This window comes from Octopus bimaculoides, chromosome 11 (assembly GCF_046866305.1).
Source record: "Octopus bimaculoides isolate indiv1 chromosome 11, ASM4686630v1, whole genome shotgun sequence".
In the NCBI taxonomy this organism is placed as follows: domain Eukaryota; kingdom Metazoa; phylum Mollusca; class Cephalopoda; order Octopoda; family Octopodidae; genus Octopus; species Octopus bimaculoides.
In genome coordinates, this window is record NC_142938.1 from 29256491 (window position 1) to 29271297 (window position 14807).

Consider the following 14807-nt stretch of genomic DNA (forward strand, 5'->3'; position numbering starts at 1 on the left):
ATACAGAGTAACTGACATTTACTCCACAGACACAACCCCCACACAACCTTACGCGTATACACATGCCCACATGTACACACACATAGATACATACACACACAGACATATACTACACACAAAACACACATACACACAACATATACATACACGCACACACACGTACTTCAAACTACCAGTTAAACACCTTTCTACTGACTATTCTCCTACGCACATGTGTAGGGAGACACACAACAGACAGCCACACCTACCAAAATTCTTACTATAAATTCCTCCTACAACCTTAAGGAACTACACACATACATAAACAGCCACAACTACACACACACGCACTCACACACGCACATACACGTGCTATCATTACACACACACACACACACACAGATCTGCGCGCACGCACATACCCACACATACACACACATACCTCCTTCTCTTGCACTCTTCTGTCTTAGAAGGGACTTTTTCTTCACCCATTCCCTTCCGGTCATTTTAATATGTGATCGCTTGTACATCGTTTCCTTTCTCTGTCTTCCCTTCTTTGGACTTTTCTATAGTTCTGATGAAGAGCTCCGCTCGAAACGTGAAATCCTCTTTCTTTTCTTTCCTTTCCTGAGCGTCCAATAACACAGTACTTGTGCCACGTCATCGCGTTGTTGTCTTTTCTTGCTTGTTCTTGTTTGGATTGACTATATATATATATATATAATATAATATTAGGGACAAAATCCAAAATTACAGGTAAAAACTCAATTAAAATCAATTTATAAAAAATTAAAATTAAATTGAGCTTTATAGATAAAATATATATAATATATATAGTTTTAGGGAAAATAACCAAGTTTCAAGAACTCATCGATGAAAATCCACTATCACATATAGAAAAATTAATAATTAAAAGCACAATAAATGAGCATAATATAAAGTAAAGTAAATATCATAAGATAAATATAATAAAAAGATTACACGTGTTTCATAACTAATTTTCAAATAGAAAAGAAATTTAAATCGATTAAAATCAATTGAAATTATCGAAAATAAATTCTATTCAAAAATATAGCTACTCGTCAGATCGTAAGTAGAACAATAATTAGATATATATATCTCAACCAACAATAAGTACCAAATGAATTAATATAAAATACTTATTATATAAAGATAGAAAAATTATTAAAAATATCATAATATCAAAATAATAACCATTCAATAATCATCCCTTCATCCATTATAATAACATGTATATTATATACAAAATACATCTTACATAAATTATCATTGTTTTAAATTATCATTGTTTTAAATACAATTTGAACGAAGTTTAAGTTTAAAATAATAATGAAGATAAAATTAGTACATATTTAACCGGTGTAATAGTTAAAGCTATACTATTTAAAGCTAAAGACGTTTATTTAATTATAATTAAAAATCAATTGAATAATAGAAAAATACAGGATTATTTATTTCTACAAACGTAATAATAAAAATATGAATGAAAAATTATGAATGAAAAAATTAGGAAAGAAAAAATTATTAAGAATAAAAGATTAAACTTTATATATATATATACAAAGTTTTAATTAAAAAAATCTTTAACGATATTATAAACTATAAAGATTAATTATTAATCAAATATTATTAATCAAAGATAATCGAAAATATATCAACACTATTCAAATCGAAGTTCTAATATTATGTTGAAACGAAACTATAATTTCTAAATAATTTAGTGTTAAATAAGTTATCTATTAAAAATAATCTATAAAGAACCAAATGAATAATATAAAAAACAAGAATACATCTTATTTTCAAATAGTAGAAAATCTTTAGCAAAGTAAAAAACAGTACTTATCCAATTTTTTCCGTAATTCAAACTGAAAACTAAGACGTTATCTAATAGCTATAGCGTTTTAAGCAAGAGGTCGCGCGAAAATACTACGTTAAAATAGAGAATAGAATACGAAAGCATGAATGAAATAATGATACTTAAATAAATGAATGAAAAATTTAAAATTTATATAACTAACAACATAAAAAGAACAAAAAACTATAGTTATCTTATAAAACATATTAATAAATATTAAATTCTAATATATAATAAATAAATAATAATACTAATAGTCGTAAATTAAATAATATTATGAAATAAACTAAAATACTACTATTGATTTAGTCTTATAAAAATCGTAGTATCATTGTAATATAAAACCTTAAACTTACTAAAATATTAACCTACCAATAAAAACAAAATATAGCTACTAGAATAATTAAATAGATACCCCAACACACATCCTAATACATACATACATATATATATACATATATATATATATATATATATATATATATATATATATATATATATATATATATATATATATATATATATATATATATATATATATATATACACTTACATACATATACAAATATACATACTTATATATAAAACATATAAACATATATACATACGAATATACAAAATAATATACGTATATACACACAACATACACACATATATACACATAAACACTAATGAAAGCATATCCATAAATAAAAACATACATACACATATATACATAAATACACACATATATATACATACATAATAACACATATAGACCGAAACATACACACTACCATATATATATATATATATATATATATATATATATATATATATATATATATATATATATATACACATAAATATATATCTACACATACACACATGTACTTACTTAAACATACATATAAAAACAAATACACTCATACACACATATAAATAAAGAATAGTATATATAAATACACACTCACCCTCCCATGCTCTCAAATATACATATTATATAGATACACATATACATACATATATATAAAAATACAAATATAAAATATACACTCATATATACACAGAAAAAACATGCATATACATATACACACACACACACACACACACACACACACATATATATATATATATATATATATATATATATACACATACATAAATATATATATATACACTTATATATATATACTTACTAATTTATATAGACAAATTACACACACTCACATATATACTTATACCCATATATATACATATATATACACATTTACATAAGTACATACATAAATATACATATACACAAAAATACTCATAACTATATATATAAAAAATATACACACAAATAAAAATTCACTCAAATAAATATATAAATAAGGAATATTCTAAAACAAAACTACACTCACACACTCACTCACACACACAATATATATAAATATACATCTATACTCACAAATATATATCTTTATACATACATGTAAATACAAATATACACTCAATATACACAAACATATATAAAAAGACAACACATATATATATATACACTTAAACCTATATAAATACATACGTAAACATATATACATACACCTAAAAATATACATACATACTAACGCATATAGACTAAAACACACACACTCATATATATACATATACATGCATATACACATACCCATATAAACAAAATAAATAAAAAATCATTAGCTAAAGTTTTTTATATAAATAAAGTAGTTTATGTCTACATTTTATTTTTCCTTCATCAAAAGAATTAAGTAAACTATTATCCTTATGAAATAATATCTCTTTAAATTCATTATTACATAAATTACAAAATTTATTACCTATATGATAGGATTTAGCTTTACAAACTATCTCCCATTTTAAAATATAGTTAATATTTTTAGCTTTAAGTTCCCAAATATATTTACTGAGGCCAGTAGAATTAATCAAATTTCTATTCTTAAATGAGTGCATATGTTGAGCTACTCTTAATTTAATTTTATTAGAAGTCGAACCTATATAAATCTTATTTAAATTATAACCATTATGTTTATTTTCATTCAATAATTTCACTATACATTTATACACTACATCTTTCAAATTACATTTATTATTAAAATTACATTTATTATTAAAATTACATTTAGTTTTATCTAAACATGTACAATTAATTATATCCTGGTCAACATTATTATTATTAAAATTAATATTAGAATAATTATTAAATTTAAATTTATAGTACTTATTTAACTTAAATTTATTAAAAGAAGAGATAATATTAGCAACATTATTAGTAGTAGAATAACCTACACCAAAATTATTTTTAAAAAAATATATTGATATTTTTTATTATCTCTAAGGAATAAATCAATAACTTTTAAAACTTCATTAATAATGTTAGTTTTAACTTGAACGCCGTATGGAATAATTAGCCAGAGTTTGTTCTTATTATAGATATTATTGAATTTATTATTAGTATTATTAAATTTATTATTATCATTAAAAAAATTAAAATAATATTTAAAATTGTTTCCATTAAAATTAAGTTTATGTTTAGGTAATTTATTATAATACCAATTATTCTTATTATTCTTATTATTACCTAAGAAGACATTATCATGAGTATAAAAGTTATGTTTATTAAAAAGGTCATTATTATTATAATTATTGTTACTACAATTATAAAAAATTTCGGATTATTAAAACAATTTATATTATTAGTATATCCCGCTTCTTGCAGGGCTTTATTATAATAAGGTGCATGTTTTTCAAAAATCTCTATATTAGAAGATAGTAAAGATATTCTCTTACCTATAGTAAATGTTAAGGATTTTTTAATTGAGGGTGGGTGATTGCTTTTAGCATGAATGTATTTAATATTTTCATTAATCTTATGGTAAGGTTGGGTATTACCAGTAGATAAATTAAAATTAGCATCTAAATAATTAACGTTATAATACTCATTATAAATAGTAATCTTTAAGCCATTTCTTTTAAAAAAACTATATATTCTCTATATTCTCTTCTTATATAATTCTAGTTGTCTATTAGTGCAATTTTTAGTAAGTAATAAAAGGTCATCCCTATATAAACCACCCTCCAATTTTAAGTTTTCAAGTTCAAGTTCAGATAATAAATATATACCTACTAAATTAGTTACCTGTGCTGAATCAGGCGCCCCCATTGGTATATCGAAATAATCTCTGGTATCTTTTCTAGCCCACAATTTATTATCATATTTAATCAATGATTTCCTAGCCATTTTAACTACATTTACTTCATCGTAAGTCATACCTACTTTCTTCATAGCAAAAATTAGGGCCTTATTAAGTACAATTTCATTTATGGAAGAATAATAATTATCAATATCAATTTGAATAAATTTATACCTATTTTTATCATTAATACTATTAAACCAAATTAAAGTATCTACTGTGGAATTCCATAATTTAAGATAATTAATTCCATTTAATTTGTTAATATATTTATCTAAAATTATTTTACTTAATTTACCTAGATCTGACTTACAAGGACAAATAAGCCTAACTTTAGGGTCAGAATAAAAATTATCTTTATGGTAATTTCTTTTCTATTTGAAAATTAGTTATGAAACACGTGTAATCTTTTTATTATATTTATCTTATGATATTTACTTTACTTTATATTATACTCATTTATTGTGCTTTTAATTATTAATTTTTCTATATGTGATAGTGGATTTTCATCGATGAGTTCTTGAAACTTGGTTATTTTCCCTAAAACTATATATATATATATATATATATAGATATATATATATATATATATATACCAATATGCAATAATTATGACGATAGTGGGACCGCTGTAAGTTCCACGGAATGGAAAACATTAAGAGGACCTATTTAAGAAAGAAGGGATGATTTGAATTTTTGTAGCGTTCATAGTTCAGCTTTCTTTTAAATATTCTTGACGTTCGTCTACTTTCAATTCGTCACTCCTCCGTCGGTGTTATCCTTTTGCTCCTTGTATCATATCTTCGCGCTGTTCCTCTCTGATTCCGTGCTCTACATATGCGCGTCCTTTCCCGAGCCGCTTGCAACCGTGTTTCTTGTGAATTCAGTTTAGGCCAAATTAGCCCTTAAATAAATAATTGCACTAAAGAGCATTCTTTAAGCGCTGGTCGCTACAAAAAAAAAAAAAACAGAAAAATAGTTCAATAAAAGAAATATTTTTCAATATCAATACACCACTACTGCAACCACAACCACAACCACAACTATCACCGCTATCTGCCTCTCTTGCTCTCTCTCTTGCTCTCTCTCTTGCTCTCTCTCTCTCTTGCTCTCTCTCTCTCTCTCTCTCTCTCTCTTGCTCTCTCTCTCCCTTTCTCTCAATATAATTACCTCCCCTATCTATCTCTCTCTATCTACCTTTCCTTTCAGCTAACTTCTTAACCACGTAATAAGTATTCCTTCCCCACCGGACGTTGTTAACACTTCTCTCCCTCTTTTTTCTCGTCATCTTTTCCTCTCGTTCTTCGCCTCTACATTCAGCTGACCATGCGACCAATTGGTCATACTTAGTGTATTAACATTAATCACTTTCTCTGCTTCTTCCTCTCTTCTTTCTTCACTCCTCCCTCTCTCTCCCTCTCCCTCCCTCTCATTCTACCTCTCACTCACTCCACCTTCACCTTTCTAACTAACTAATGTATAACGGGCGAACGAATAAGCAGATTATTATATAGATATTGAACATGGAGACATTCATCCTCGAGATTTATTTCCTCTCATTTTATAATTACAGCATATCTTTATGGTTGTTACGTTCCACACGTGTTTTCACAGCACAAAGTACGATCAGTTGCACATGAAAACCGAGCATAATTCTCTGTTTATTTTTTCTGCGTCCGTCAATTTGCTCAGTTTCAAAACTGAATAAAGTTAGTTGTTTGTTAGTTAGGGTTCAGTGGGAGGTAGGGGGTGTTTTGAAACTGAAATTTGATCTGTTTGTAAGCATTTTCCATAGCCAGGCTATTTCGTACATAAGAGGGTTGTATCTATCTATCTTCTCACCTTTCTTCTTGACTATTCGTGGGTCAAAGGGACATGTAACGTCAACTGTACAGCATGTGTGGTGCATTTTCCCCACCACCACTAGGTCCGGCTTGTTATGCTCTAGCACCTGGTCTGTCTGGTTTGAGAAATCCCAGAGGATATTGCTAGTCTCCCACTCCGCCACTCTGTGGTTTGTGCTCATTACCAAGTCTTGCCTCTATCAATCACCCACTTTTCGACTAGTTTCCAATGTAGCACCTTTGCTACCTGGTCGTGATGCCACAACTTGTGGTTTTGGGTAAGTCTAGGGCATTCGTTCGTGATATGGGCAATGGTTTCATCCACTCTGTTGCAGATGCGGCATAGCAGAGACACTTGCTCGTTTCTCAAGTTGACCCTCCAGTTCGTGGCCAAAGCTTGGTCCTGCACTGCCAGTATAGTGCTTTTGGTCTCTTTTTTTAGGGTTCCTCTCATCAGCCAATCCCACCTATTTTTTCCAGCAACTTCTGTTGTGGCTACATGGAATTGATTGTGTAGTCCCTTCTTGCGTAATTCTTTTTCACGTCCTGTTTCTTCCTTTGTTTTCCCTTTTTTCAATGCTCTCAATACTTTCTCATTCCTAACTGTCACTAGCAAGGTTTCCTTACTTTGGCCTTGGTATCTCATTAAGGTCTCAAGTTCGATACGCACGCAGTCTTCCACACTCATCAGTCCCCTTCCTCCATTTTCTCTCTTCATGTATAGGCGATCAGTATTTGCACGTGGATCATGGGCTCCATGCATGCATCGTTAGGAGCTTTCTTGACTTCCTGTCCATCTCCTTTAGCTCCTCCTATGTCCACTTCAGGATTCCAGCGCCATATCGAACTACTGCGGCTGCGCGCGAGTTTATTGCCGAAATTATCTTTTTGGTATTCAGCTTTGAAGCCAATATTTTTCTCACTCGTCGCAGGTACTCTCTTTTTTACCTTTTCCTTCATGTCGTGGTGTCTGAGTCCATCTGCCTCAAGTATTCCCAGGTATTTATAGCTGGATTGAGGTTGAATTGCCTTCATCATTTCACCACTTGTCAACCACATGCCTTCTGTCTTGGCAAGCTTTCTTCGTCTCATCACCATCATAGCACATTTTAAGAGTCCAAACTTCATCTTAATATCATTGGAGAAAATATGCACAGACTGGACTAAGCTGTCCAGTTCTGCCTCAGTTTTTCTTTTAATAGCTTCAGGCCGTCCATGAATTGCAAGTGGTTTAGATTTCTCATTGTTTTTCCCACATCAAGCCCCAACTTTGTTTTCTGTAGCATTTCACATAAGGGGATCATTCCCAGCGCGAATATCAGTAGGGACACACTGTCCCTTTCGAAGATTCCTCTCTTGGTTTTTCACCTCTACTAGTACTTGCTTCCCTGCTGTCAATTCCGTTCTTCAATATTTCATGCTGTTCCCTATAAGGCTTCTCATATTCTCTGCTACTTCATACATTTCCATTGTTCTTGTTAACCAGGTGTGTGGTATTATAACGTATGCTTTGCGATAGTCAACTCATGTCATGCCCAGGTTTGTATGTCATTTCTTACAGTTCCTGATTATTACATTATCAATTAAGAGCTGATCCTTCGTTCCCTGGCTCTTTTTTCGGCACCATTTCTGTTCAATGAGTAGCAGCTCACTTTTTTCCCAAGTATTTATACAGTTCACCGGCCAAAGCACCTGACATTAATTTCCACATTAGCGGAAGGTATGTTATTGGTCTAATGTTTGATGCAGCATTTCCCTTTTCAGGATCCTTGGCGCATAACAATGTCTTACCCTTTGTTATCCAGCTGGGTACAGCGCCTTCCTGCAAGCACTCATCTAGCTGTTGTGCTATCCTTTCACGAAGCCCTCTCAACTTCTTCATCCAATACCCTTGGCCCCCATCCGGTCCTGGGCTCATGCAATTTGGGAATTTTCTTAACTGGATGTACATTTACATATTTGACATAATTCCCTAAGCTCCTAACGCCATCCCACCCTACTATTATCATAGAGAATAGAGATTGTCTTGTTTTTAGTCCCCAGATTCTGGCTCTTTTTATTGCCAGACCTTATATTCAGAGACTTTCTTCAATTCTTTCAGAGATTTATAAAGTTAGAAACAATACATCTGTTATAATACACTTGTTCTCCTTAATCTTCCAAAATAAGTATTGGATTAGCTTTACTTTCCTTGTCTATATGATTTGGCATCTACCCGAGAATAGTTAGTTTGTATTTGCTTGAGATCATTTTTCATATGCTTTACGATTTCTTTCCTGGAGGTATTTCATAAATCTGATACAATTTGCTTGTGGAGGTACCTGTTTCTCCACAGAAATAGGGTAGGTGATTCTCTTCATCTCCTTCTCTCTGACAAACATGGCCCTTCCAGAATAGGCATTATAAATGCACGCGACCTGGGTTCAACTTGGAAACAGGGCCCCCTGCTCAGTGATCTCAGGTCAAAAAGTTTAGATGTAATGGCTATCAGTAACACGAGACTCTTCACTCGACAAGTTTTCTTCATGCCCTTTTTTTGGTGCATATGAGATTTACTTACTTATCTCCATGTCAACTGGAAATCGGGGGTGGTGTGGAACTACGACGTTGTTTCTGAAAGGTGTAGATCTCAAGATAATACAAATCTTCCTGGATCCAACGGGATAAGTTGGTGACCCTGAATGTGAACTGCGCGGGGTTGCTTTCCAATTCATAGCTGTTTATGCTCCAACAGGGGCAGAACAGCCGGATTTCTTTAGACACCTAGCAGTTTTCTTGGAAACGTCTCGACCATTAGTGTTAATGGGTGACTTGAACGCCATCTTAGATGCACATTTAGATTATGTGAGGCAAGCTGTTAGAAGAGGGGACGGTGAAAAGTTTGATAAACTTGCTCAGACATTTTCATCTGTCTGACGGGTACCGATTGATTTTCCCCAATGTGATAGTGAAAGCGTGGATAAACCGCATCAGGTCATCTAGGTCATATCTAGACAAGGTATTCTGTAGGCTAGTAGATAAGGATGGCATATGATGTCCACCTTTCAAAATCTACGGAGACTACAAATTTGTGATCTGCGCAGTCGACTTAGATAGACTTTATAGGCAGGGACCTGGTTACTGGACGCTGAACCCGTCACTCCCGGTGTACCAAAATTACAGAGACCGGATGAGAGAATTGAGTTAAGCAGGCGTTGATGGGGGCAATTATCAATAATAAATGGTGGTTTGCCCTGAAAAGGGCAATTAGGGTAGAATCTATTAGGTTTAGTAAGGCATTAGCGAAAGACAGAAAAAGAATAGAGGAGAACGTATTCAGATTCGTAGAAGAGACGCGTAGGAAAGGCATCGCAACTGACTAGCTGACGGTGAGATTAGCTCTGGACCAATTCTTCATCACTAAGCACAAAGGATACATTGTCAGAAATAAGGAGCGAGCTCTAAGAAGCTAGGGAACGAGAACCTCTCAAAGGCGTGTGTCTCAGGGGCGTAACATGACAAGAAATCCACAATTTGGTCACATGAAACTCAAACCCAAGCAGATGTGTGCGGCATTTCAGAAGCACTTTGATCAAATGTTTGGTACAAATAGCAGACTGGAACGCAGGATGGACGTCACCCTCCACCTGATGCGAAACATCATAGAGTGGATAAAGAAGTTGGTATTGGTGGTGGGAGGGGCGATCAATTTGGACCACTCAAAAGCCAATACTTGGAAGCCATTCTCATAATAGTCGGTTTTGGTCCCGTTTTCCGTGGCTGTGTTGCCACAATGTACAGCGACATCTACTCGAAAGTTTCAGTGGATGGTTACCTATTGAGACCGTTCAGCATAATGCGTTCGGTCCGTCAAGAGTGCCCCCTCTCGTCTGTTATGTATGTACTGGTTCTAGAGCCACTACTTCGGAAATTGGTGGCGTTGAGAGGCATCGTGACCGAACTAGGACGTGAGAGAACTGTGTCGGCATATGCAAACGACATAACCATCATAGAGTTGGACACAAGGTACATAAATCTGATCGGTACAGCTCTGAAAGAATGCGAATCTCTCACAGGAGCAAAACTTAAACAAGAAAAGTCAGTTGGCCTGCAGCTTGGCACCTAGAGAGGCAGCTTCATGCGTCCAATAACGTCATAGGACGCTGGACAGAGGTACTGGATAGATTTCTTATGATGTGATTTGGTCCGGATCTCCAGGTGGAAAATAACTGGAGTGAGGTGACGAGCAGGGTAGTCAATCTTGTCCAGAAATTGACCGGGAGAAACCTATCTCTAGAAGGTCGGACAGAGGTGGCGAATGCATACATCCCTTCCTTCATATATTATCAATTGACCGTCGTGCTTTGCCCCAATTCTGTAATCACTGTAATCACTCGTCTTTGTCTGTTTGTCGGTATGTTTGCAAAATTACTGGAAAACGGCTAAACAGATTTCCACCACATTTGGCAGAAATACTCATTGGGTGAGTGGCTCGAAATGATGAACATTTGCATTGATTATCTTTAAAAGAATTTTTTTTAAAAATCGGACTTACAGATTTCCCGATAAGCAAGTGATCATATTATTTTCTTGGCTTTCTTTTTCAAACGAATCGACCCTCGTCTGTATGTGTATAGAACATGCTGTACATATGTGCGTAGGCACGTGTGGGCACATACATACATACATACATACATAGGCTTGTGAATTTGTGTGTGCGTTTGTGTGTGTGTGTGTGTGTGTGTGTGTGTGTGTGTGTGTGTGTGTACAATGATGGATTCGAGGGTTTCATTTATTTACGACTTGATTTCTTAATTTTACTGGAGTATACACACCTATGATGGTGATACTTAACGAAAAACTAAAAAAATTGTGAAATCGAACTTAAAAATTTCCCGAAAAGCAAGCGGTCGTATTATTTTGTTCACTTTCTTTTTCATATGAATCGACTCTCGTCTGCGTGTATGTAGATAATGGTGTACCTATGTGCGTAGACATGTGAGGGTACATACATACACACATAAATACATAGATATGTGATTCTCCGTATGTGTACGCGCGTGTGTGTTTACAGTGATGGATTCGAGGGTTTCGTTTGTTTCTTAACTTCACCGGAGTATTAATATCTATAATGGAGTATGAATACCTATAAAAAAGTTAATTCAGTTGAATGAAAAAGCATGGGTAAGCAACGCATTGTAATCCACACTACTATAATTTACGAAAAAATTATCTACGCTCAGGATATGCATCACCCCTCCGATGCCGTTTTTTTTCATTATTATTATTATTTAAGGCGGTGAGCTGGCAGAATCCTTAGCGTGCTGGCTGAAATGCTTAGCAGTATTTCGTCCTTCGTTACGTTCTGAGTTCAAATTCCACCGAGGTTGACTTTGCCTTTCATCCTTTCGGGGTCGATAAATCAAGTACCAGTTGAGTACTGGGGTCGATGTAATCGACTATCCTCCTCCCTAAAATTTCAGGTCTTGCGCCAATAGTAGAAAGGGTTATTATTATTATTATTATTATTATTATTATTATTATTATTATTATTATTATTATTATTATTGTTATTATTATTATTAAGGCGACAAGCTGGCAGGATCGTTAGCACTCTGGTCAAAAGGCTTAGCGGTATTTCACCTGTCTTTACAATCTGAGTTCAAATTCCTCCAAGGTCGATTTTGCCTTTCAGCCTTTCGGGGTCGATAAATTAATTACCAGTTGAATACTGGGGTTGATGTTATCGCATAGTCCTCTCCCCAAAATGTGAGGCCTTGTGCTTCCAGTAAAAAGGATCATTATTATTAAGGTGGCGAGATAGCAAAATCGTTAGCACGCCTGGAAACAGCAGCTTTTTATCCGTCTTTACGTTCTAAGTTCAATTCCGCCGATGTCAAACTTTACCCTTCATCTTCCCTGGGTCGACAACATAAGTACCAGTTGAGCGCTGGTTTTGATGCAATCGATTAGTTCCTTCCCCTAAAAATATCAGTCTTTGTACCTTCAGTAAAACATGTTTCAGGCGACGAGCGGGCAGAATCGTTAACACGACATTTCGTCCGTCCTTACGTTCTGAGTTCAAAAATGAGTGATCTGGTAGAATAGTTAGTCCGCTGGATAAAATGCTTCACAGCAGTTCTTCTGGCTTAACGTTCGTAGTTCAAATTCCGCGGAGGTCGACTGTGCCTTTTCTTCTTTTGTACTCGATAAAATTAGTATCCATTGAGCCCTGGATCGGAGTAACCGAGTAGCTCCCTCCACCAAAATTCCAGGCCTCGTGCCTTTAGGAGATGTTAACTTTGTCTCTCATCTTTTCAGAGACGATAAAAAAGTACTTGTCAAGTATTGTGATCAATGTGGTCGACATCCTCCTCGCCTTAAAATTGCTGGCCTTGTGCCAAAATTAGAAACAATTATTAATATTATTATGAAAGCTACAAAGGCGGTGAGCTGGCAGAATCGTTAGCACCCTGGGCAAAATGCTTAGCAACATTTCGTCCGTCTTTACGTTCTGAATTCAAATTCCGCCAAGGTCGACTTTGCCTTTCATCCTTTTAGGGTCGATAAAATAAGTACCAGGTAAGTACTCGGACCGATGTAATCAACTAGTCCCCAACCCAAAAGTTTCAGGCCTTATACCTATAGTAGAAGGGATTATTGTGAAATCTACAAGATGTTAAAATAAATTAATGTATTAAATAACTTGCTAAACTTCAATACTCAGCACATACATGCTGAGTCCATAAAACTTTTATCATAACTGTGAACTTAAATATATCTTCCTACAGGGTATCGTTATTCCTGGTTTTACCATGATATTGGAGATGTTTCCTGCTGACAAACGGACACTTGTTGCATGCTCACTGGGGGTTTGGTGGAGTTTATGTGTTATGGCCGTAGCGTTGATTGCTTATGTCATGAGACATTTAGAATGGAGATGGTTGTGTGCCGTTTTTGGGATTCCAGCGGTCGTATGTCTATTTGATTTTTGGTAAGGAATTTCTTGTGATTTTTTCAAACTACTTCTTCGTTTTACATTTTCTCTTTGTCTTTTATTTATTTCTTTTGCATTTTCTTTCCTGGTGAAAACTCTAATATTAAATGTGACGAAATGACGAAAGATATGTTTTTTTTTGTGCTTTTTTTGAATATATGCTAATTAAATATCATACTAAGACTGTAGCTTTAGTTTCGAGAGTGGGCCTTGAAGCTCTTTGGGCACTCAAAACGTTTCGGGTTTGCTAAGGAAGAGCGTTTGCAATGAATGAAGAGTTTCCTGGAGCGGGACGAGCTAAGATTTAGAACTATCTGTTAAAATCTTCCGTGTGTGGAATTCATGATCTGAAGAAATTAATAATAATCTGCAGCGGGACCAATTTGATCTGCAATTCTCCTATATACCAATTTACAAGAGTTACTTGTTAATACTAACTGAATTCACTTGAGCATGATGCAATATATCACTGACCGATCTTAGCTAATGAGAATCCATTCCACAGATGGTTTATTAGCACTAATTATTCAGCTAGGTAATGTCTTAGATGCGGTACGAAACTGTGTAACAATAGAATCGATAATAAACCGTTCCTTAAAAGAGAAAGAAAGAAAGAAAGCAAGAAAGAAAGAAAGAAAGAAAGAAAAAAAGAAAGAGAGAAAGAAAAAGCAGGCAGAGGAGAAATTTAGTTCCTTAGTTTGAATTAGCCATACGCGCAGGAATGGCTATGTGGTAAGAAGCTTGCTTACCAACCACATGGTTCCGGGTTCAGCCCCATTGCGTGGCACATTGAGCGAGTGTCTTCTACTATAGCCTCGGGCCGACAAAAGCCTTGTGAGTGGATTTGGTAGACGGAAACTGAAAGAAGCCCGTCGTATATATATATATATATATATATATGTGTGTGTGTGTGTGTATGTTTGTTATTTGTGTCTGTGTTT

At 34.0% G+C, this 14807-nt stretch overlaps 1 protein-coding gene across 1 annotated transcript in view; it reads left to right on the plus strand.

The window, feature by feature from the left end:
* LOC149133223 (organic cation transporter protein-like) overlaps positions 1 to 14807 on the plus strand; it is a 50369-nt gene that overhangs the window by 15307 nt on the left and 20255 nt on the right. The window contains exon 4 of the mRNA XM_089359731.1: positions 13661 to 13863. Coding sequence (XP_089215857.1) covers positions 13661 to 13863 — 203 coding nt within the window. The remainder of the gene's footprint in view (positions 1 to 13660; positions 13864 to 14807) is intronic.